At 47.8% G+C, this 23313-nt stretch overlaps 1 protein-coding gene across 11 annotated transcripts in view; it reads left to right on the top strand.

The window, feature by feature from the left end:
• The window catches only part of agrn (agrin), a 540540-nt gene that overhangs the window by 450318 nt on the left and 66909 nt on the right, over positions 1–23313 (top strand). For all 11 annotated transcript variants that reach the window (XM_085967315.1, XM_085967316.1, XM_085967311.1 and 8 more), the window contains 6 exons: positions 5646–5751; positions 10275–10382; positions 12690–12854; positions 14398–14541; positions 15426–15550; positions 18559–18664. In XM_085967315.1, the coding sequence (XP_085823441.1) occupies positions 5646–5751; positions 10275–10382; positions 12690–12854; positions 14398–14541; positions 15426–15550; positions 18559–18664 (754 nt within the window). The remainder of the gene's footprint in view (positions 1–5645; positions 5752–10274; positions 10383–12689; positions 12855–14397; positions 14542–15425; positions 15551–18558; positions 18665–23313) is intronic.

Below are 23313 nucleotides of genomic sequence, written 5' to 3'. Positions count from 1 at the left end.
CTGCCGCAGCAATAACATCTCTCGAAGCCCTGTGTCATTTCATGGGTGCCGAAGTCCTGTGGCTTTTGCTGTATCTCTGCAGCTCCTCTTGCGGCTGCCTCGTATGATACAGCCACACTGAAAGCCTTGTCCAGTGTCAAATCTTTTTCAGAAAGTAGCCTTTTCTGTGTTCCTTCACTTAGGAGACCGCAGACGAATTTGTCTCGAAGAGAATCTGCCAGTCCTGCCCCGAATTGGCAGTGCTTTGACAGCTTCCTTAATTCGGTGAGGTAATCAGCGTTACTTTCATTCTTGTGCTGATTCCTCCTGAAGAATTTGAATCGTTCCGCTATCAGCAGCGGTGTTGGGTTTAAGTGCTCCTGTAGGGTATCAACAATCTCCTTAAAATTCTTGTCCTTCGGTTTGGCTGGAGTGATTAAGTTTCGTAACAGCCCATATGTCCTTGCGCCCATTAGATTTAGAAGTACTGATGCCTTTTTATCATCCTCTATTTCATTTGCTGTGCAATATACCTCCACTCTTTCCACATATGTGGTCCAATCCTCTATATCGCTATCGAAAGCAGTAATATTGCCAGTCTTAGGCATCCTGAAAAAAAATGGCGCCTCCTGCGCTTTCCTTTCTTCCCCACAGAAAAAAATTGGCGCCTCCCGCGCTTTCCCGCCGCTGCCGCTTCTGACAACGCTGTTCTCCGCGGTTTTTATTTACATAGGTATTTTTTAATAGGTGGAGACTCGTTCCCGCCGGACTCTCTGGGACTTTTCCCTCCCTCTGCTTGGTCCGAACGCCGACCTGCTTTGCAGCGCCGGCCGTCTCCCGAGTGCTCCACCCTCTGACTCCGTTTGCCTCCGCCTTCGCTGCTCGGCCCCGCTGCAGAGCCAGCCGATGGAGCCCCAGCCCGCCGCCCAGGAAGGATTATTGCAGTACCTGCCACCAGCTCGGCTAGCTGGTGAAACCACAGTTTTTTTTTCTTTCTTGTTTTTCTTCGACTTTCGTCTGAGGAATCGATCTCCTTGAGGTGCTGCCGAATTGCAGGTAAGTCCGTTTCCAATTCGTCGCCACTGTTGTATCCGTGTATTAATGGAGACACGGAATGCAGGAATTGGTTTCACAGGTGTTTACTGAACAAAGTCTGGAGGTGAACTAACAGATACAAGACACTATACAGGCTTATATAGCCCGAGTGGCCATTACCGGCATTACAGTACACAGGGGCTCTTAAAGGCACATACACCACACATACGTGTCAATTTGAGGCCCAATTTGTTAAGATCTCTTTTTTAACTTATCACCCAAAGCTTTCTGCGCACTGGGTCAGATTTAGAACTCTATAAATCAATGCCACTTCCATTCAATACCGTTATACTTTTAATATTGACACTCCCCAGGGCAAGTGACTTTTGCATATCATGCTCTGTCAGCTTAGCTCAGAGGTAACCCTCTCACCTTGTTGAATCAAAAGGTTGTAGGTTCAAGCCCCATTCCTAGATTTGAATGCATAATCTAGTCTGATCCTTTAGTATCAGGCAGCGTATACTGAGGCAGCACTGCTTTGACAGACATGCCATCTTTTGGATGAGATGTTAAACCGTGGCCTCATCCACCATTTCAGGTGCATGAGGGGATCCCTTGGTACTATTAATTTCTTACTTCTGTGAAATAGGTGGTTCTGCACTTTTAGGCTTGAAAGTGTCATTGTGACCTTAATTGCCTGAAATAGAGGTGAGAGGTCAAATGTAAATTCATTTTGGACCTGTACTCGAGACTGCAACTCCCAGCTACTACATTATTGAATTTATAACCCATTTCGCTCTGGTCCATTGGAACGTCCATTGATATTTAGGAACACAGGAACAGGAGTAGGCCATTCAGCCCCTCGAGCCTGTTCCACCATTCAATGAGATCTGCTGATCTGCGACCTCACTCCATATACCCGCCTTTGGCCCATAACCCTTAAAACCTTTAGTTAGCAAAAAGCTATCAATCTCCGATTTAAAATTAACAATTGATCTAGCATCAATTGCCATTTGCGGAAGAGAGTTCCAAACTTCTACCGCCCTTTGTGTGTAGAAGTGTTTCCTAATTTCACTCCTGAACGGTCTGGCTCTGATTTTTAGACTATGCCCCCTAGTCCTAGACTCCCCAACCAGCGGAAATAGTTTCTCTCTATCTATCCTATCTGCTCCCCTTCATATCTTGAAATTCCCTTCTACCCTCCCACAGCAAAGCAAAAGACCAAACTGTGGGCCTGTGGAATTTTTAATCAGGATAGCAACCAGTACAGCATTCATATTTCCATTTGCCAATCAATGTGATAAAAAGTGAGGGAGAAAAGAGCAGGAAACTTTCAATCTCTTCTGTTGATTTTTTGGGCTATTAATTAGATTATTTTTTTTTCAGCTTTCTTGCCATGAATGTTCTCTGCTAAAGGCATTGGCTCCTTGCTGGGGACATGTTCCACAGGACCGAAGTGCCCTCTTGTCCCTTGCCCAAGTGGCTGTTATTTAAATCTGAGCATCGGCAGTGTCAGCAGGCTATTTGACTGTGGACGGCACTGCGGCCTATCCGTGGCCACTATCCAAACACGCAGATTTCCAGCAGGGGTTACTGAATAACATTCGGGAGGAGGAACCCTGGCCCAATGTTTCTTGCCCTAACCCAGAAGCACTAAAAGACTTGCATTTATATAACGTCTTTCATGACCTCAGGACGTCCCATAAGCGCTTTACAGCCAGTGAAGTACTTTTTTTGAAGTGTAGTCACTGTTGTAGGAAACACAGACAGCAAGCTCCCACAAACAGCAATGTGATAATGACCTGATAATCTGTTTTAGTGACGTTGATTGAGGGATAAATATTGGCCAGGACACTTCCCTGCTCTTCTTCGAAATAGTACCATGGGATCTTTTATGTCCACCTGAGCACTCCTGCAGTACTGCTCTCGAGTGTCAACCTAGATTTTGTGCTCAAGTCTCTGAAGTGGAACTATGAATCCATGACCACCTGACTCGGAGACGAGAGTGCTATCACTGAGCCGCAACTAAATACAATTGTCGCACTCCTACTGCTGTCCCAACTGCACAGACAGAGGACCTTCCTCGTCTGTATTCCTTCAGTGTCTACACTTCAAGAAGTACTTAATTGGCTGTGAAGTGACATCCTGCGTTCTTGAAAGGCAAGGTAGATGCTGAGAGATTGTTTCCCCTGGCTGGAGTGTCTAGAACTAGGGGGCATAGTCTCGGGATAAGGGGTCGGCCATTTAAGACATAGAAACAGAGAAGATAGGAGCAGGAGTAGGCCATTCGGCCCCTCGAGCCTGCTCCGCCATTCAATGAGATCGTGGCTGATCATCCAAATTCAGTACCCTGTCCCTGCTTTCTCCCCATATCCCTTGATCCCTTTAGCCTTAAGAAATATATCTAACTCCTTCTTGAATATATTTAATGAATTGGCCTCTACTGCCTTCTGTGGTAGAGAATTCCACAGGTTCACCACTCTCTGGGTGAAGAAATTCCTCCTCATCTCTGTCCTAAATGGCTTACCCCTTATCCTTAGACTGTGACCCCTGGTTCTGGACTCCCCGGCCATCGGGAACATCCTTCCTGCATCTAGTCTGTCTTGCCCTGTTAGAATTTTATACGTTTCAATGAGATCCCCTCTCATTCTTCTAAACTCCAGCGAGTATAAGCCCAATCGACCCAATCTCTCCTCATACGTCATTCCTGCCATCCCAGGTATCAGCCTGGTGAATCTTTGCTGCACTCCCTCCATGGCAAGAACATCCTTCCTCAGATAAGGCGACCAAAACTGCACACAATACTCAAGATGTGGTCTCACCAAGGCCCTGTACAACTGCAGCAAGACATCCTTGTTCCTGTACTCGAACCCTCTTGCTACGAAGGCCAACATACCATTTGCCTTCTTAACCGCCTGCTGCACCTGCATGCTTACCTTCAGCGACTGGTGCACAAGGACACCCAGGTCTCTTTGCACTTCCCCTTCTCCCAATCTATTGCCATTCAGATAATAACCTGCCTTCCTGTTTTTGCCACCAAAGTGGATAACCTCGCATTTATCCACGTTATATTGCATCTGCCATGCTTCTGCCCAATCACCCAACCTGTCCAAATCATACTGGAGTTTCTCGGCATCCTCCTCACAGCACACACGCCCACACAGCTTTGTGTCGTCTGCAAACTTGGAGATATTACATCTAGTTCCCTCGTCTAGATCATTAATATATATTGTGAATAGCTGGGGTCCTAGGACCGATCCCTGTGGTACCCCACTAGTCACTGCCTGCCACTCGGAAAAAGAGCCGTTTATTCCAACTCTTTGCTTTCTGTCTGCCATCCAGTTCTCTATCCAAGTCAATACCTTGCCCCCAATCCCATGTGCCTTAACTTTACACGCTAATCTCTTATGCGGGACCTTTTCGAAAGCCTTCTGAAAGTCCAAATACACCACATCCACTGGTTCTCCCTTATCTATTTTACCAGTTACATCCTCAAAAAATTCCAGTAGATTAGTCAAGCACGATTTACCTTTTGTAAATCCGTGTTGACTTTGTCCGATCCTGTCACTGTTTTCCAAGTGCTCTGCTATTACATCTTTTATAATGGACTCTAGCATTTTCCCCACTACCGATGTCAGGCTTACCGGTCTATAATTCCCCGTTTTCTCTCTACCACCTTTTTTGAATAGTGGGGTAACATTAGCTACCCTCCAATCCATGGGTACTGTTCCAGAGTCTATCGAATTTTGGAAGACCAAGATGAGGAGGAATTTCTTCACTCAGAGGGTTGTGAATCTTTGGGATTCTCTGCCCCAGAGGGCTGTGGATGCTGTGTCTTTGAGTATATTCAAGGCTGAGACCGATAGATTTTTGGACTCTAGGGAAATCAAAGGATATGGAGATTGGGCAGGTAAGTCATGATCTTATTGAATGGTGGAGCAGACTCCTGCTCCTGCTTCTTATGTTTGTACTTATGTTCTTAAGGCGCTATATAAATGCAAGTTGTTTCCATCTGCATGGCTCAGCGACTCACTGGATAGGCTTGCTGAGCCTTTGGGGCTGTGGCTAGTAAATATTTGATCACTTTCAGGGCAGTGCAGTGACGCAGCACATTAAAGGCCCATTGTTATTATTACCACAGAGTATGTACCATATGGATGTATGACCTGCATGCTGATTTATTTTATCCCAGCTACCGGGCGGAGGTCAATGACCATCGAGTCCTTCTCTTGTGTGTATTTCAGTAGCTGAATTTGGAGAACCATTAGCAGAGACCAAAGACAAGCTCACCTGCCCCCTGGGCTGGGGATAATGTGTAGACCAGGGAGACCCAGAAGAAGAGGAGAAAATATCTTTTAAAAATAACCTCCTCCTCAAAAGGAGGGAAAAAAAATTCACAACATGTTGTACACTTTGTGAAATGAACAAAGTTCTTTTTGTTCCAGTCAGAAATATTTTAGTTCAAGGTTTTTTGTCCTTTTTAAAATTCTGCTGGGAATGATGCAGAAACCCAGCTTGGAACGGATGTTTCAGTTCAGCCAACGCTACCTTTTAACCGTGTTTAGTACTTTTTCTTTAAAGATACTTATTTTCTTCTTTTGACATGAGGCTGCCTATCTTTTTCTGCCTAGGTCTGTGGGTCTGACGGGGTAACCTATGACAATGAGTGTGCCCTGAGGATGACACGCTGTGCGATACAAAAGGACCTCCACGTCATTATGCCTAGCTCCTGTGAGGGTGAGTCCTGCCTACACACACACACATGGGGCTGGATTTTCTCAATGGGGAGCTTTTGGAGGCGGGACTCCCACTTGTCGGGTTTTAGTCCCGCCTCCATTGACTTGTGGCCAACCCATGCTATTTTTCCTTGATTGACCTTGTTAAGCCCACCCAGCGGGCTCAGCAGGCCAATTAAGGGAAAGCCGGCTACAGCTGACGTCAGCGAGTGACGTTTTATCTGTCAAGAGTTTTTGACAGATGAAACGTCAGCGTTTGACGGCTCTGTGAAGCTGTCAAACACTGACAATCTGTCCTCTAAGTTGAGTCCTTCTACTCAGGCTCAGTTAGAGAGGTCTCCTGAGCAGAAAGCAGAAGGCTGCAGCTTTTGACAGTTCAGCAGCCATTCTGCTTTCTGTGCCGGTGAGCTGAGGGACTCCCGAGACCTGAAGGGAGGAAGCCTGCAGGAAGAAGTAAAGGGAAGTAAAACTTATTAAAACACTTTACACACACCTCACACACTTACCTCTCTACACTTGCACCCATCACTCACCTGCACACCGGACATCTCGACCCCCCGACCCCCGCAGACCGACGGCCCGCCTCGCTGACACTGGCGAGGTTCGGAGCTGTCGGGAAGCCCACACTTCAGGGCTGAAAATGGGGATTCTCAAAAAAACTGCCTGTTAACTACCTGTTCACAGGCAGTTAATTGGCACTAATCCCCTTCCCGCCTCGGGAAGGCGGCTCCCAGCGCAGGTCGGGTACCCGCCTCCTGGGAACATGGCACAGAGGCAGGTTGGGGGTGGGATGGGTACCCCCGCTCCCAGATTCTGCCATTTCCCCAGCAGTCCCGCCTCCCCAGGGCTGGCAAAATCGCCCCCATAGTCTCAGGATAAGGGGTCGGCCATTTAAGACTGAGATGAGGAGGAATTTCTTCACTCAGAGGTTTGTGAATCTTTGGAATTCTCTACCCCAAAGGGCTGTGGATGCTGAGTCATTCAGTATATTCAAGGCTGAGATGGATAGATTTTTGGACTGTAGCGGAATCGAGGGATATGGAGATCGGGCGGAAAAGTGGAGTTGAGGTCGAAGATCAGCCTTGATCTTATTGAATGGTGGAGCAGGCTCAAGCGGCTGTATGGCCTACTCCTGCTCCTAATTCTTATGTTCACACGCACACACTCGATCACCAATCCACTGTGATCTAATTATCATTCATGCAGGTGTTTTATATAGGGTGGGATACTCGACCATGATATTGTTCTGATAACATCTCCTTGCGTCTCTTGCTCAAATTTTCCTTTACAGTGGAGTACAATAATACAATGACAATAGTAAGTAATTTAACTCGCTGAAGATCTCCAGAGACTTATTTCTAATGTGTTCCAGTAGTTAGCTGCCAGGAAAAGCTCTTAAGACTTGCACTGCAGCCATCTGTTGCCACAGAGTCGCAATCTGTTTATTTACACTTTCACTTGTGCCACCCTTGCTAAGATCAACCACCATCTGATCCCCGATCATTTTGTCAACTATTTTTATATTGCCTCCTACAAACCGCCCTTTTCACGAACGTATGTGCGTAGATTTGACATCAGATTAAGTAGGTAGTATTTAGTATTATTGTCTAGTAAAATGGAGAGGCTGCAAGGGGCCCCTGCAAGGCAAACGCCACTCCTACACAGACCCATGTCAGATGTTCTGTCACACAGAGTGTGGTGTGTTAGCCCTACACTACCTCATTGCTAAAGAAAACCTTGATATTAATGGCATTATGAGGGGTTTGGAGATACTGGAGGCCAATATAAAGAGAGGAACTAAATTAACACTTGCTACTTCCACCAGCCCTACAACCCTCCGAGATCTCTGCGCTCCTCCAATTCTGGCCTCTTGCTCCACCATTGGTGGCCGTGCCTTCAGCTGCCTGGGCCCTAAGCTCTGGAATTCCCTTCCTAAGCCTCTCCAGCCCTCTAACTCTCCCTCCTCCTTTAAGATGCTCCTTAAAACCTACCTCTGACAAGCTTTTGGTCACCTGTCCTAATATCTCCTTATGTGGCTCGGTGTCAAATTTTGTCCGATAATGCTCCTGTGAAGCGCCTTGGGCTGTTTCTATTATGTTAAAGACATTGTATAAATGCAAATTGGTGTTGTTGTTGAACTGAAGAAGCCTATATTATGGTTTTAGTTCAACTTCATCACGCCACCACAGTGAAGAAATCACAATAAAAGCCTCTCATGGTGATATACGGGCTTTGTGCTAAACAACAAAATATACAAAGAAAAAACGTTAGATTTGCTGAGTTTTTTTTTAATGTTTAATCTTTGAGAGGGTGCTGATGGTGAGACCCTTTGTAAACTGATCAGTGGCTATTTGAATAAATTACCAAAATACCAGGTGTAAATATAAGGCTATAATTCAGGTTTAAGGTGAATCAGGAAATCAACATTCTGGCATTTGGACGCTTTCCGCTCCTCAGTTGAATTACACCCATCCAACCCGACCACAGCCCTCTAGTATCCTCTCTACCAGTGTTCCCGTTAAGCTGCGTGGCTGCACAGCGGTCTAGAAGTCCCGCGCAGACAGCTCATCGGCTTTTAAATGGAAAAGCCGAGGAAATTTGATTGAGCTGCTCAGCCCGTCAAAGGAGCTGCCCACCCCAAAAAAAAATTTGAGGGAACATTTGCTCTCTGCAGTGTTCAGTTCTGCTTCCCATTCAGTGAGAGTGCAAGAGGACACTGAGGAGACTGAATGAAGTGTTACCATTGGTGAGGTTGACCAAATAACTCAATCAGACACAAAATACTTGGACCAAGAAACAGAAGTTAAATGATCCAGTATGGTCACTGCATGCTTGTGGCATTATTGTGAAAACGTGGCTCTGATTGGAACAGAAAACCCAATTCAGAAATGCCAGGCAGCATCACCACTAGTGTTAACACGCAGGGTCCTGATCAATGGTAGTATTGAAGATTTGACCCTGTCTTGCAGACATGGTCTGCCAGTCTGTTTCTGAGAGATTGGAACCAAGATCAGAGAACTGTGAACCCACAGCATACTTGTTGCCTACCAGTGTTTCCTGAATTCGCTCTAGAGCAGCTAATTTGGATTGTGACCCGAGTGTAGGCCCAGATGCAGTGTGGGCCGGAAATGACTGGGATCAGCTGTTTTCTGACTTGCGTTGTTTAAAGTGTAATGAAACGAGATATAATTGCATTAAAAACAGATGACTTAACCGAAGCTTGGATACAGAAACAGTGCAAAACACCGAGTATGGCCTGGAGGTAATTCTACCAGCGGATGGGTTAACTTAAAAGGCAGCAGGGCAGCAGGGGTATTTCTTTAACTGCTGGAATATCTTGCTGTCCACATTTGTTACTGATGACATGATGATCTTTTCAGTGCAAAGAAATGCAATATTTTATTATTTTTGCGTGTATATATAGACACATATACACAGATTTATTCTGTATCCCTCCGTGGCCTCGCCCCTCCCTATCTCTGTAATCTCCTCCAGCCCTATAATCCTCCTAGACCTCTGCGCTCTGCCTATTCTGGCCTTTTGAACATCCCCGATTTTAATCGTTCCACCACTGGTGGCCGTGCCTTCAGCTGCCTAGGCCCTAAGCTCTGGAATTCCCTCCCTGAATCTTGCCGCCTCTCCTTCCTTCTTTAAGATGCTCCTTAAAACTGACCTCTTCGACCAAGTTTTTGGTCATCTGCTCTAACATCTACTTAAAGGGCTTGCTGTCAAATTTTTTTTTGATAACGCTCCTGTGAAGCGCCTTGGGACGTTTTATTACGTTAAAGGCGCTGTATAAATATAAACTATTGTTATCAAGAGTCTTGTAATTAGTACACAGTTCCGCGCTTAAAACTGCCATCAGTCTGGGAACTAAGCAGGCTGGTCTGGAAATGTGCCACAGGGAGGTGAAGCTTCCTGCAGACCGCTGACCCCTACTCCCCCGAGCCCCCCACCCTCGCTGACAGCACCTGATATGTTCCTCTCCCCAATGGTCCCCAGACTTCAGGATCCCTTCCCCCCCCCCCCCCCAGTGCTGCCATAATTCTGGGAACCCCTATTACTGCCAAACCTGCAAACTCAACCCCCCCGCCCCCCACCTCGGCAGCACTACTGCCAGATCGCAATAATCATTCGATAAATCAAATCCCACGCTCCACCCTCCCCGTACTATCAAACGGCAGTGTGTCCCCCCCCCCCCCCCCCCCGCCGCAGTATGGTTATGCAGCAGAACCACCTGCCGGTGCTACCAAAGCCCACCTCAAAACCCCATAGCCTTGTCGCCATTACTGCCAAACTCCGCATACCTACTTCCAACCTGCTGCATGTTGCCAACCATCTGCCTGCACCCCAGCAAAGATTCAGTAGCTTTAGTACAGGAGGGAACAGAAGAAACTTGGTGACAAAAAAGCACTCGATGTTCCTCATATAAAACAAATGGGTACTAGATATGTGCTTGCAAATTTTAATTCCAATGTGTCCAATTTATCAGTTTAACCTAACTCCCGCTTTCTCTTTCTGCAGTTGCAATACCGCCATCTGCCCCACAACAGCACTGCAGCAAATCGGTCTACGGCTGTTGTCTTGATAACGTAACTGCTGCCCAAGGAGTCGGCCTTGCAGGTTGTCCAAGTAAGTTGGGACGTCAGTGCTTTTACAGGAGTCGTAGCCAGCTGCACTTGCCTGGTTCTCCTGCAGTTGGTTGCCCAACCAGACAACAGACGACGGTATAGATTGATAGAAATCTAATGCCGGATTCAGGCTACTGTTTTGTCATGTGTGTACCATCATCAGGATGGCTCCCAAGTGAGTTTGCTCCACCCCTAGTATGTGGCCTGCAGTATCCATTCGAATTGTCCTCGCTGCTTCAGGAAGAAGGCTCCTCTTGCAGTGCTGAGTATTTCCTGGGACAGCTTCTCTACGTTCTTGTGCAAAAAGAATTTCCTACTGCAGGAAACTTTGTGCTATCCGGCACCGACGGGACCGAGCTGCTGCTGTTCCCTCAAAACTGCCGTACACTCCAGAGCTAATGTTGAAACATACCCGTATGAATCAACAAACCCTGTTGCTTAGCAACAGCCTCTAAACAGTCGGCAAGCGTCTCTGCTGAGGCTGTTGCTTAGCTACAGACATTGCAGAGCTTGACTGTTCAAAAAAAGCAAAGAAAAGAAACGAAAAGAATTAAAAACGGCTCCTGATTTTTGCCGGTGGCTCGAGCTTGCCGGACGGTTCGCCTCTGGATAACACAAAGTTTCCTGTATTCAGAAGGGCATTGTGTACCCAACTAAGGATGGGCTGTCAGGCATGGCACCTGAACCAGTCTCCCACAGGGCTACACTGTTGTTTTCTTTGGAAAAGAGGAGGCTGAGGGGAGATTGAATTGAGGTGTATAAAATTATGAGAGACGTGGATAGGAAGGACCTATTTCCCTTAGCAGAGAGGTCAATAACCAGGGGGCATAGATTTAAAGTAATTGATAGAAGGATTAGAGGGGAGTTGAGGTGAATTTTTTTCACCCAGAGGGTGGTGGGGGTCTGGAACTCTGCCTGAAAGGGTGGTAGAGGCAGAAACCCTCATCACATTTAAAAAGTACTTCGATATGCACTTGAAGTGCTGTAACCTACAGGGCTACGGACCAAAAGCTGGAAGGTGTGATTAGGCTGGATAGCTCTTTATCGGCCAGCACTGACACGATGGGCTGAATGGCCTCCTTCTGTGCCGTAAATTTCTATGATTTTTTCTTTGAGACCATGACAAGGATACTATATCTATTGAGACAGGGGGGGGCATAGGTCTCAGTCTCCACTATCCACAACAACAAGAAATCTGTAATATAAGTACCTCTAAGCAATCAGACATCCCATCATATGGTGGCGTCCTGTTCCAGTTAACACCTTGAATGTAGAAGACCCATAATTTGAGAACCACAGCCAGTGAAGGTCAGCTTCACTGATGAGAAACTCCCTCAGCAGTAAGACATTCTTTCCCAGAGGACTGAAAGGCCCCTAGAATGTCGAAGCGGAACTTTATCTCTGGGTTGTTGGCGATGCAGGTGGTGAAATGATGACGAACTTGTGTGAATTGTGGCACCCAGATACACCGGAGTACCAGCCCAGACCGGCACTTTCCCGCGAGGACTGGGACATCAGAGGGAGCGGAGCCATGGCCTAAGGGAGTGATGTTCCACACCAGGAATTTCCTCGGCCCGGCCTCCCTCCTGCCTAGCTACCTGCATGCTGGGATGAGCCAAAGGGTCAAAGTAGAGCCTTATGGAGTATCCAAACCTGGGAGACCCCCCCACCATCCCCGGCCAAGCAACCATCCCAGGCCCCATTTCCCATCCCCCACCTCTGGCAGATGCCCAAAATGTCGTGCAAATGATGTGACTTCGCCATCACCCTGCACACTCTGCCGAGGTCCGGAGCAGAGCTAATGGATGCCCGCTGTATTTCATTTATGGCAGCGGAGTGGGGCCGAGGATTCTTAGCCCCTATTATATATAACTTGGACCAATGGAACCTAAATTTGGATTTGTGCTGACTGTATTGTAACAGGATAAGCACACAGAAGGAGTTGTTCTTTGACTCTGCAGTCCTGCTGGTGAGTTTTTGCACACTACAGTGTCTATTGACTGTCCAACCAAAATGTGCACAATGGACAATGTGTGCCCAAATATCTCAGTGGGTAGGGTCACTTCTGGTGTACAAAGTTCCAAAATTACCCCATACAAGCAAGTGCTACCATTCCAAGCATTCGCTCCATACCTGCCTCATTTCACGGTATTTAAATGGTGTGGGTTTTTTTTTCGTAACATTCAGTACTTTTATCTAGCCTCATATTTTTATGTACTCATTTTGAAAGTTTATTCTCAATAAGTAAAGATGCTGCATTGTAAACACAGAGACAAATGGAGAATGTATTTTAATGTGACCTTTCCAGGCACCTGTCGGTGTAATAAGTATGGGTCATACAGTGGAACGTGCAGCCCCAGCACCGGTCAGTGTTCCTGTAAGCCGGGTGTGGGCGGCCTGAAGTGTGACCGTTGTGAACCTGGGTTCTGGAATTTCCGTGGTATCGTAATAGACGAGAAGAGCGGATGTACTCGTAAGTAAACCTCAAGGACGCTTTAGTTGTATTGTAGAGTCTAAAGGTGAAGCAGTTTAAAGAGTCCTCTTTACTTTCCCCCTTCCTCTCCTGTCCAAATGGATTACTGAGTGTATCACCTGACATGATACTGCACCACACATCGAGAAAGTGCCAGACCTGTGCTGTCGTGGGTAGGCCTGCGAGTGTAACGGTGGTGGTATTTCAACTGAGCTCAGTGTTCGCACTAGGGAAGAGGAATGTTATCGAGTGACCCTTGCAGCAAGTGTGTGAATGTGGATACCAGGAGAGGGTAAGCTGTCAACACTCATTGCTCAGGCTTGCACACAAAGAATGTCCACTTTAGCCAGTCACTAATGCGCACCACCTTATCTTGAGGAAGTGAGTTCTTTCACCTCTGGAACCTGTATCTAAATCCATTCCAAATTGGGCTTTGAAATTATGAATGTCCCAGCCAGGGTAGCAAGTAGGACACTACAATGAGTCTCAACGGCCAGAATATTTACCCGCCGACGCGCGGGAAGGGGGGTCCGGTAGCGCGTGGGAAACCCGGAAGTAGCTGCATCACATCTGTCAGTGGATTTTTAACCCAGCCACTGCAATTGCATCTGCCTTCCGAGTTTCCCGTCCAATTAGCGCATGGGTCTATTTTCAGCTGAAATATTTAAAGGGACCCTGCAAAGATGAAAGTTGAAGGATTCTCCAGGTAGGGGAATAGAGGAAGCAACTGCATTAATGGAGTCCCAACGTGGCGAGGCTGCAGCTTGCTTAAATGATGCCTCCCTGGAGCTGATGCTGCGTTCTGTAAGGGCCCGCGGGGAGATTGTCTTCCCAAGCTGACTCCAGCACATCACTCCTCATACGTACTTACCTTGCAGGTGCACCCATTCCTATCTGTCCAGGCACCTAAAGTGCATCTTCAGCATTCCGATTGCTTGCTCGATGACAGTTCTCGTGCTCATGTGGCTTTGATTGTATCTCTCCTGGGCCTCACTGGTTGGGCTGCCAATGGGTGTCATCGGCCACGCCTTCTGGGGGTGGTGGCCCTTGTCTCCAAGGAGCCAGCCGATAACTTTGCTTCGAGGTCCAAAGAGCTCTGGGAAGGTGGACTGGCACAGGATGAAAGCATCATGGCAGCTGCCTGGGAACCTTGTACACAACCTGCACGAATAATGGGCATGCATTCACCAGAGTGGAAACACTACTGTTGCAGCATGTTGAGTGGGGGATGAGTTGCATTATTGGGGCAGAGTAGAAGGCGCTTTACTCGAGGTCTCACCGTGCTATAACTTATCTGAAAATGTTTGCTGCGAGTGTCAAACATGGAAATAGGTTTAGTTCCCTGGCACTGACACCTTTATCTTGAAGAGCACAGGTTTTCTGTACTCTATCATGGTACTGACTTATTCTTAATTAAATCTTTTTAAAGAACAGAGATGTTGAAAGCTCTTATTGACTTCAATTCTGCCACATGCCACTGAGTATTTCTATTGTATCTTTTCTGCAGTAACGCATTGTTGCTTTCCCCCTCTTACTTGCACAGCATGTAATTGTGATTCTGTTGGGGCCGTTCGGGATGATTGTGAGCAGATGACTGGCCTGTGCTCTTGCAAAGCAGGCATCACTGGAATGAAGTGCAACCAATGTCCCGATGGAAGTAAACTGGGCCAGAATGGCTGTGATGAAGGTGAGAGCAGTGACCGGTACAGGAAGAAAATTCCCGCTAAACATTTCTTGTAAAAACCTGAAAATAGAGATGGTTTTATTCAAACAAGTGTTAGATTTCAGAGAGCTGAAGTGGCTAGAGTGGGGTTCCATTGAGTGAAACCCAACAGACAGGTGGGGCAACGACTCTTTTCTCAGGAGGTCAAGAGTCCTGAAGCCTTGGAGCACCTACAATTGTGGTGATAATAAGCATTAATCATTCAGTAGAGCCCTGTGATTGGGTCAGGTTAAAAAACACATATATGTCAGCCTATATAGAAGAGAGATAAATATAAATGATTATAAAGCAATTGGAATAAAATATTAAAAATCAAAAATGTTGGAACTACACAGCAGGTCTGTCGGTGTCTAAGAAGAGCAAAGACAGATTGACGTTTTGAGTGTAGACCCTTCAACAAGCCTTCAAGGTCTGATGAAGGGTCCACACCCACAACATCAGCCTGTCCTCTCTTTACAGATACCGATGGACCTGCTATGAATTTCCAGCCTTTTCTGCTTCTATTTTAAGAATGTCAAGAGATCCAAGTTATGCAAACATTGGGCCAATAAGGCCACAAGGCTGTTGACCATGTGAGGGACAGACAGTGTGAGAAATGTGAATGTCCACATTGGTGTAATAGAGAGGCGTTGCCTGAGGAGCAGTGTAAGTGGAGCCTCTATCTTACACCTCACCTCTATTTTAGAGGGCGAGCATTGGTGACCCTGTTGGTCTTTTGTTTGTTCTTGTGCCACGAGGTGCAGAGAGGAAAAATACTGTATTTCCTGCCCTGATGACAAATGCACCAAAGATATTCAGGAATTGAATGAAGAGAGAGTTGAACAAGTTTTATTTCCACTTTCCCACAGACCCAAATGTTTCCAAGTCATGTGCTGATCTTCAGTGCCAGTATGGAGCAACCTGCGTGGAGAGTATTGGGCGAGCTTATTGTGAATGCCCCCCTTCTGTTTGCCCGGAAAGTAAAAAGTCTAAGGTAAGACTTCATTGGTGCCATTCTTACTTCATCATCGCTCCGAAATACTAGACTGGAGAAAACCATGCCCCTGTGAAAGGGTAATTTTATAAATTTGCGTTCCCGCTGCAGATCTTTGATCATCACAGCGCATTTTGGGAATTCAGGCACGCGGTCCCCAGGTTTCACCACTCAAATTCCCAAAATGTGCACCGGAAATGTGAATTTGTTAAATTATCCCTTTGAAATCCTACTCCATCGACTTCCTCCTGCTCACTGACATCATAAATGACTCTCTTAGCTCAAGCATTCTACCCCTCCTTCAGAACCCCCGTCACCACTCCCCTCAGGAAAAAACCCACTCTGACCTCCTGTCTTTTCCAACTGCTCTCCCATTTCTAACTTCCCTTTCCTCTCCAGAGTTCTTGAATTTTTTGCTGCCAGGCAGCTCCATGTGCATTTCTCCAGCACATCTCCAATGTTGTTTCCTGCTGCTGTGCCGTCACCTCCAGAGAATCTCACAGTTCAATCCTTGGGACTGCTCGTCTTCATCACTTCCATACTGCCTCTCGGAGACATTATCAGGAGATCAGTTTCCATCTGTGTGCTGATGACCACCAGCTCCATCTTTCTACCACCACTTGACTTCCATGAACAATTCTGTGTTGTCTGACCAAGTTGTAAATGGAACATTGAGAAAGCAGAGGCTATCTTATTTATTTGGGTCCCACCAAAAACTCAGTACTCCCAACTGCATCCCCTCCCCGCCCCCGCTCCCGGCCCCAGCTGCTCACTTGGGCTGAAGGAGACAGTATGCAGTCTTGAGCTGAGTTTCAAATCCCACATCCTTTCCATCATTATGCTGCCACACTTTAACCTCTACATTGTGACTGTCTCCACTGGTTCCTCATTCTCCCATCACCAAAAATCCTTACTCATGCTTTTGTTGTCACTAGATTCGACTCAGCTCCACCTTATACAGACTTGAACTCACCCTAATCTCTGTTGCCCCGATCATGCCCTTCAGTAATCCATCCCCTCCTCCATATTAAGCTCCACTGATTCCCTGTGTCAGCCGTGGCTCAGTGGGCAGCACCCTCACCTCAGAGTCAGAAGGTTTTGGGTTCAAGTCCCACTTGAGTGCAAAAATCTAGGTAGACACTCTAGCGCAATACAGTGCTGCACTGTTGGAGGAGCTGTCTTTTGGATGAGATGTTAAACTGAGGCTCTCTCAGGTGGAAATAAAAGATCCCATGGCACTATTTCAAAGAGCAGGGGAGTTATCCCCAGTGTCCTGGCCAATATTTATCCCTCAATCAACATCACTGGTCATTATCACATTGCGGTTTGTGGAAGCTTGCTGTGTGCAAATTGGCTGCTGCATTTCATAAGAACATAAGAAATAGGAGCAGGAGTAGTCCATTTGGCCCTTCGAGCCTGCTCAACCATTCAATAAGCTCATGGCTGATCTTCTACCTCAACTCCACTTTCCCGCCTGATCCCCATATCCCTTAATATCCAAAAATCTATCGCTTTCTGTCTTGAATATCCTCAACGACTGAGCCTCCACAGCCCTCTGGGGTAGAGAATTCCAAAGATTCACCACCCTCTGAGTGAAGAAATTTCTCCTCATCTCAGTCCTAAATGGCCGACCCCTTATTCTGAGACTGTGACCCCTGGTTCTAGACTCCCCAGCCAGGGCAAACATCCTCCCTGTATCTACCCTGTCAAGCCCTGTAAGAATTTTGTATGTTTCAATGAGATCACCTCTCATTCTTCTAAACTCTAGAGAATATAGGCCAAGTCTACTCAATCTCTCCTCATAGGACAATACTCCCATCCCAGGAACCAGTCTGGTGAACCTTTGTTGCACTCCCTCTATGGCAAATATATCTTTCTTTAGGTAAGGAGACCAAAACTGTACACAATACTCTAAGTGTAGTCTCTCCAGGGCCCTATATAATTTAAGACCCTAGTTTCGGATTTAACTAAATCACTTTCGAACTTAATATAAAATTCTATCATATTATGGTCACTCTTCCCTAAAGGCCCCTTTACTGCAAGGTTATTAATTAACCCTTTCTCGTTGCACAATACTAGATCTAAAACAGCCTGTTCCCTAGTTGGTTCCTCAACGTACTGATCTAGAAAACTATCTTGCAAACATTCCATGAATTCGTGCTCCGCTCTATTACTACAAATTTGGTTTGCCCAGTCTATATGTAGATTAAAGCCCCCCATGATCACTGTATTGCCCTTGTTACATTTCCTACATTAAAACAGTGACTGCACTTCAAAAAGTACTTTGGGATGTCCGGTTGTGAAAGGCGCAAGTCTTTCTTTTTTTCCACTGATTCCCTGTTTCTAATGCATCACGTTCAAGATCTTTATTGTTATTTAGAAATGCCCTCTATGCCCCATGCCCCACTTTTCTAATCTTCTCCAGCCCCTGGCATACAGTCCTCTGGTTCTAGCCTCCTGTGCATTCCCCTCCTCCTGGTGTTCCTAATCTGTGACATAGCTTTCAGTGTCTAGGTCTAGGAGTTGAGGTAAGGATCTACAGGAAATTTTGTGTTATCCGGAGGCGAACCGTCCGGCAAGCTCGAGCCACCGGCAAAAATCAGGAGCCGTTTTTTATTCTTTTCGTTTCTTTTCTTTGCTTTTTTTTGAACAGTCAAGCTCTGCAGGGTCTGTAGCTAAGCAACAGCTTCAGCTAGAGACGCTACAGAGACGCTTGCTGACTGTTTAGAGGCTGTTGCTAAGCAACAGGGTTTGTTGATTCATATGGAGATGAAAATCTCCGTATGTTTCAACATTAGCTCTGGAGTGTCCGGCAGTTTTGAGGGGACGGCAGCAGCTCGGTCCCGTCGGTGCCGGATAGCACAAAGTTTCCTGTAATTGAATGTCGGAACATACTCCAGGGGCTGAATGGCCTATTCCTGTTCCCTTGTTCCTGCGTTGTTTAGCATGTCATTCGAATAGTGATGTGTATGTGACCCTTGCTTATTTGCCTCTTTGTACCACAACAGGTCTGTGGCTCTGATGGCATAACCTACGCAAACGAGTGCCAGCTCAAAACTATTGCATGTCGCCAGGGCATAGTAATCACAATTACGCACCAGGGGCCTTGTCAAGGTAAGGGAGTTGATCAAGCACAGTGTGATGTTTTAACTTGGAAGGGAAAAGTAGGGAGGTGGGGGGGAACAGCTACCTGAAACTTCCTGCAGTGGCTTTGCTTCCCAATTGGAGTCAAATGAAGCTTGCGGGGCTAAAAGGCATTTTGTCTCCACTTCTGGATAAGGAGAATTCACTGATGTCTTCACATGATGATATAGCCCTGTTTACAAGGCGCGTGAATACAGAGTGAAGCTTTTCTGAAAGAAGGCCATTGGAAAGGTGATGTTACTGATTAATGCTTTGTTCCATAGCAGATTTGTTTGATTTGTTGAAGAAATCCAGATTTTAATTGCCGTTCAGTTTGGTTTCCAGGGGATCAGTGTTTGTGAGCCGCCACACCTCCTCCACTTACATTGGTGAATGCAGCTCCTTTTTCCCAGCAGCAGAATCAACCTTTCAGAGACTATGCACTGGAAACCCGCTGTCAACCCGCCTCCACGCGAGTCTCCCATGTGTCGGGCCTGTCTGCGCAGTACTGACCCGACACCAAGCGGCAGGGGAGACAATTGAGCTCATTCAATGGCTTGTTAACAGACAATTTAATGCTATTTTGAGGCTACCGTGTAATTTTCCGTGCTTCCCCCACGGGTTACCCGCTGCTTGGGGAACACGCCAGCTTACCCTGTCGTGAGTTGAGTCTGCTTTGATTTATCTGATAACCTGACAGCTGCAGAAGTGGTATAAAGGATACCATGTTGCAGCTGTTCAGTTTCAGAGCTCAGAAACTGTTGGTTACTGCATTTGTAAGACATATGGGGGAAAAATTGGGTTGGCTTACGCCTCTCATTAGCGCCCCCAACGGGGCTCAAATCCCCTATCACACAACATCATCGCCGAGCGACGCGACCCCCTAGCGCCCCACCGCAGCCCCTTACCACCCCGCGGCAGAAATCTGGCTGTGTCTTGCGAAGCTGCCACAGGCGGTGTCAGCGATAGCCTCGCGGGTCGCAAACCGGGCCGCCCTCCACTCGCAAGGCAGTAATTAAAGGGGAAGCCCGGCTGCTCCTCGCACCGCCATTTTATTGTTTTGGCCGACCTCCGGGTCGGCTCCTCGTGGCGGCCCTTGGCGTGGGCCGTGGCCGCCATCGCGCAAGCCCGGCACCGCGCCGCCTTGGTGGGCTAGTGGAGGCTGTCAAACAGGCTGCAGAGTGCGCAGCATCCCTCCCCTTTAACGGAAGGGATGGGGCGATGAAACGTGTCAGCGCTACGCGGAGCAGCTGCGTAGTGCTCCGGCGCTACCGCGCTTTGCGCCCCAGACACCGCCCCAAGAGGAAGTGGCGCGCCCAAGATAGCGCTCCACTTCCTTGCCGGGGCGATAAGCCCAATTTAGCGGCCGGGGTGGTACTCCCGCACCGGGTGCTAAATGGCTGGCGCAAATTCGGTTACCACCCCAAACGGGGCGTAACCATATTTCTCCCCCATAGAGATTTCTTTAGCTTGCAAGTGTTTAGAGCCAACTCTATATCCAGTGGCACCTCATTGGAACAACTTCTCTCACCATTGACAGATCGCTTCTGTCATCTCGCCTGCAGCTGCCATCTATTCCAGCAACATCGGTGCCCTTGAAAAAATCACACCTTGGTCCTCTGAATCCTTCCACAATCAGCTCCAACACCAACATCACCAAGCTCACCAACATCACCAACAACAACACCAACCTTCTCCGCCATCACCTGATGCTGCACAGGACACAGGGCTTCAGCTCCTGACGATATTACTGCCCGGGAGGCCAGCGATGGCATCACCATGGCCAGCTTTACTTCACTTGACGCTGTACATCCTGGCAGCCATATGATGCGCCAGGTTGACACCATCCCACACCAGCACCATAAAGCAATCTTATAATGTACAAGCCATTCCTTTAGCACTCATTACAAAAGCGGGGCATGGGGGTGCGGTGGAGTTATGTCTCAACATTTACTGGAACTCAGTAAAACACATCTCAAGGTGCGCACAGATCTGTCCAATAAGGTGAAGTGTTGAAAATACAGATTTCAATGTTTGACAGCACATTAACAGAAACTTCACATGGACATTGGCTAAGCCTCTCAAGTGCCTACCCTTGTGTGTTGTTAGTTGGTATGCTTGCAGTAGGATGAGGGTGAGTGTGAGGGATGGGAGTTGCAAGGTAAGTTGGTGTGAGTAAGGATGTGCAGGAGAAGGGTAGGGAAGGCAGAGTGATGGGGCTGTGATGAGTGGCACAGCAGGTTGAAGTTGAGTGTGGCTTTGCAGTAAGGTTTCGTGATCCACTGAGATCATTGAAAGGTTTGTGCCACTGCAGCCTGGTCCTCCTGACGACATCCCTGCTTGTGTCCTCTTGTGCAATGTGCAACCAGACTGCGTTGGATCTCCTGGGGAGGTCTCTTCCGCCCATGGGAAGGGAAGAGAATCTCCCTGCGTGCTGTGACTCCCTCCATAAGCATATGGAGGGAGTCATGCGTGAGCCTGGGTGCAGCCGTGCACCTCTCTGCAGTGCATGTCAGTGTTTGCAGCACCTCAGTGCTGTAGAACACTGACAGCACAACTGTCAAAATCAATTTGGACATGGCCCCTTTAAGGAAACCGTCATCAAATGATGTCATCAGACCCGCTTCCTATTAATTGGCCGGGAACCCCACAGGGCGGGCTTAACGAGGCCAATCTACGGAAAATCATTTTCAGAGAGCAGCTGCTGACGGGAGCAGGACCGGAACCCGCCAACCAGCTCTCCCGCTGACATCCCGCCTCCGCAGGGAAAATCCAGCCCTTGCACTCTGATGGGCTGTACTGAAATCAAAGTAATAATACATCTGCAAAGAACGCTTTTAAATACAAAAGATTCCTTTGCTCTTCAGTCATCACCATCAATTCATCCTGAGTATTGCATCCAAGGATAGTCAACCTTCACATCGATTTCAGGTACTCAATGGAAATTCATGTGAGCAGTGAGATAGTTGAAGTACACTTTCCATGTAAGTGTGCTATTTGCAGCCCGAACTTACAATGAGTAGCTGGAATTCAAGTAGATGTGTCTGACTAGATGCTGTGCAGGTCTTGGGCTTGATGCAGTGGCCAAATGAGGAAATAGTCTCCGGAGAGAACTGTTAATAAAATACATGGGCAAATTCAGCAGTCCCATGCGCTTGGTGGGGAGCTATTCGAGGTACGGTAGCAGAGTGGTTATGTTACTGGACTAGTAATCCAGAGGCCTGGACTCATGATCTGTGAGACATGAGCCCAGAACCCCACCAGGGCAGCTGGGGATTTTAAAATTCAATGGCCTAGAAATTCGGTGGGCTGCGCCACCAGTTAGCGCCTAAAGAGGGCACTTAGTGGTTTTAGTGCCACTGGCCACGCCTCCCGTGAAATTTAGCGGGGCGCTAATGGCGGCGTTAGCCTGTAGCGCTGCACCGCCACCGATGACATCATAGGTGTGCGCAGCGCCCCGCTACCGCCGCGAACGCGATATTGGGTCGCGCCCCCCCACCCTCCCTGTAGCGCCGGTCGCAATTTGCAACCGGTTCAGGGGGGCCTACCTGTGGCGGTAGTGGCACTAATTAAAGGGGAGGTGCGGGGTGGCCATTTTTTTCGCTGGCCGCCTGCCAGCACCTCCTCGCGCCGCCGTCCCCGGCCTCCTGATACCCCCGGGCAGTGTCGGCTGTGTCCCAAGAGCCCGGCACTTCTCCTCGGTGCCGGGCTCTTTTGCCGGCACTCGCGATCGGAGATCGCGCTGGTGCAGGCCCCTCCCCTTTAAGAAGGGGAGGAAGGCCTGCAGTACCGCAGCGCGCCGTGCCGCAGCATGTGGCGCTGCGGCACATTGCACTGCGATATTCAGTTTCAGCGCCCCAAGAGGGACGCGGGGCACCTCGAGCAGCGCCCCACTTCCGTTTGGGGCGCTGAAACTGAATATCGCACTGGCGCAAGTGGCTCCATCTGGAGCGGACATTCCGGCGCCCAGGCTTGGGGCGCCACCGAATTTCTAGGCCAATGAATTCAATCTGGAATAAAAAAAGCTAGTATCTGTAATGGTGACCATAAAACTAGCGTGAAAACATATCTGATTCACTAATGTCCTTTAGGGAAGGAAATCTGCCGTCCTTACCCGGTCTGGCCTATATGTGACTCCAGACCCACAGAAATGTGGTTGATCCTTAACTGCCCCTCTGAAATGGCCTAGCAGGCCACTTATTCAAGAAGACGGCTCACCACCAGTACCTTTGAGAGCAATTAGGGATGGGTACTAAATGCTGGCCTTGCTGGCGATGCCCACATCCCACATAATGAATTAAAAAAATTGTGAAGAGAGTGTGGTTTAGGGAATCAGGGCTGCTGTGCTGAAACCCTGTCGGCAACAACCGGTCCCTTTGAACGTGGCCCCCTGCTAGCAACGCAACATGGGTGAATTTGCCCTATAAAGTGGGCGTGGCATTTCGCAGGAATCGGACTGCAGATTATTGATACCTTTGCAGTTATTTTACAATTGTTGATCCTTTTCTTTGACTATCAGCACACATCAGTGATGTACAACAAGTTAGCAAATTGTGACAACACCTGATCGTCACTCCCAGCAAAGAAAAATGGACGTAAGCTGAATCTTGCAGCTCTCCAAACTTTAAACATAAGGGGGG

Source organism: Somniosus microcephalus, chromosome 25 (assembly GCF_052327205.1).
Source record: "Somniosus microcephalus isolate GS21.2 chromosome 25, FLI_Smic_1.0, whole genome shotgun sequence".
NCBI lineage: Eukaryota > Metazoa > Chordata > Chondrichthyes > Squaliformes > Somniosidae > Somniosus > Somniosus microcephalus.
The sequence above is the reverse complement of the archived record's forward strand: the minus strand, read 5'-3'. Positions and strand labels throughout refer to the sequence as shown.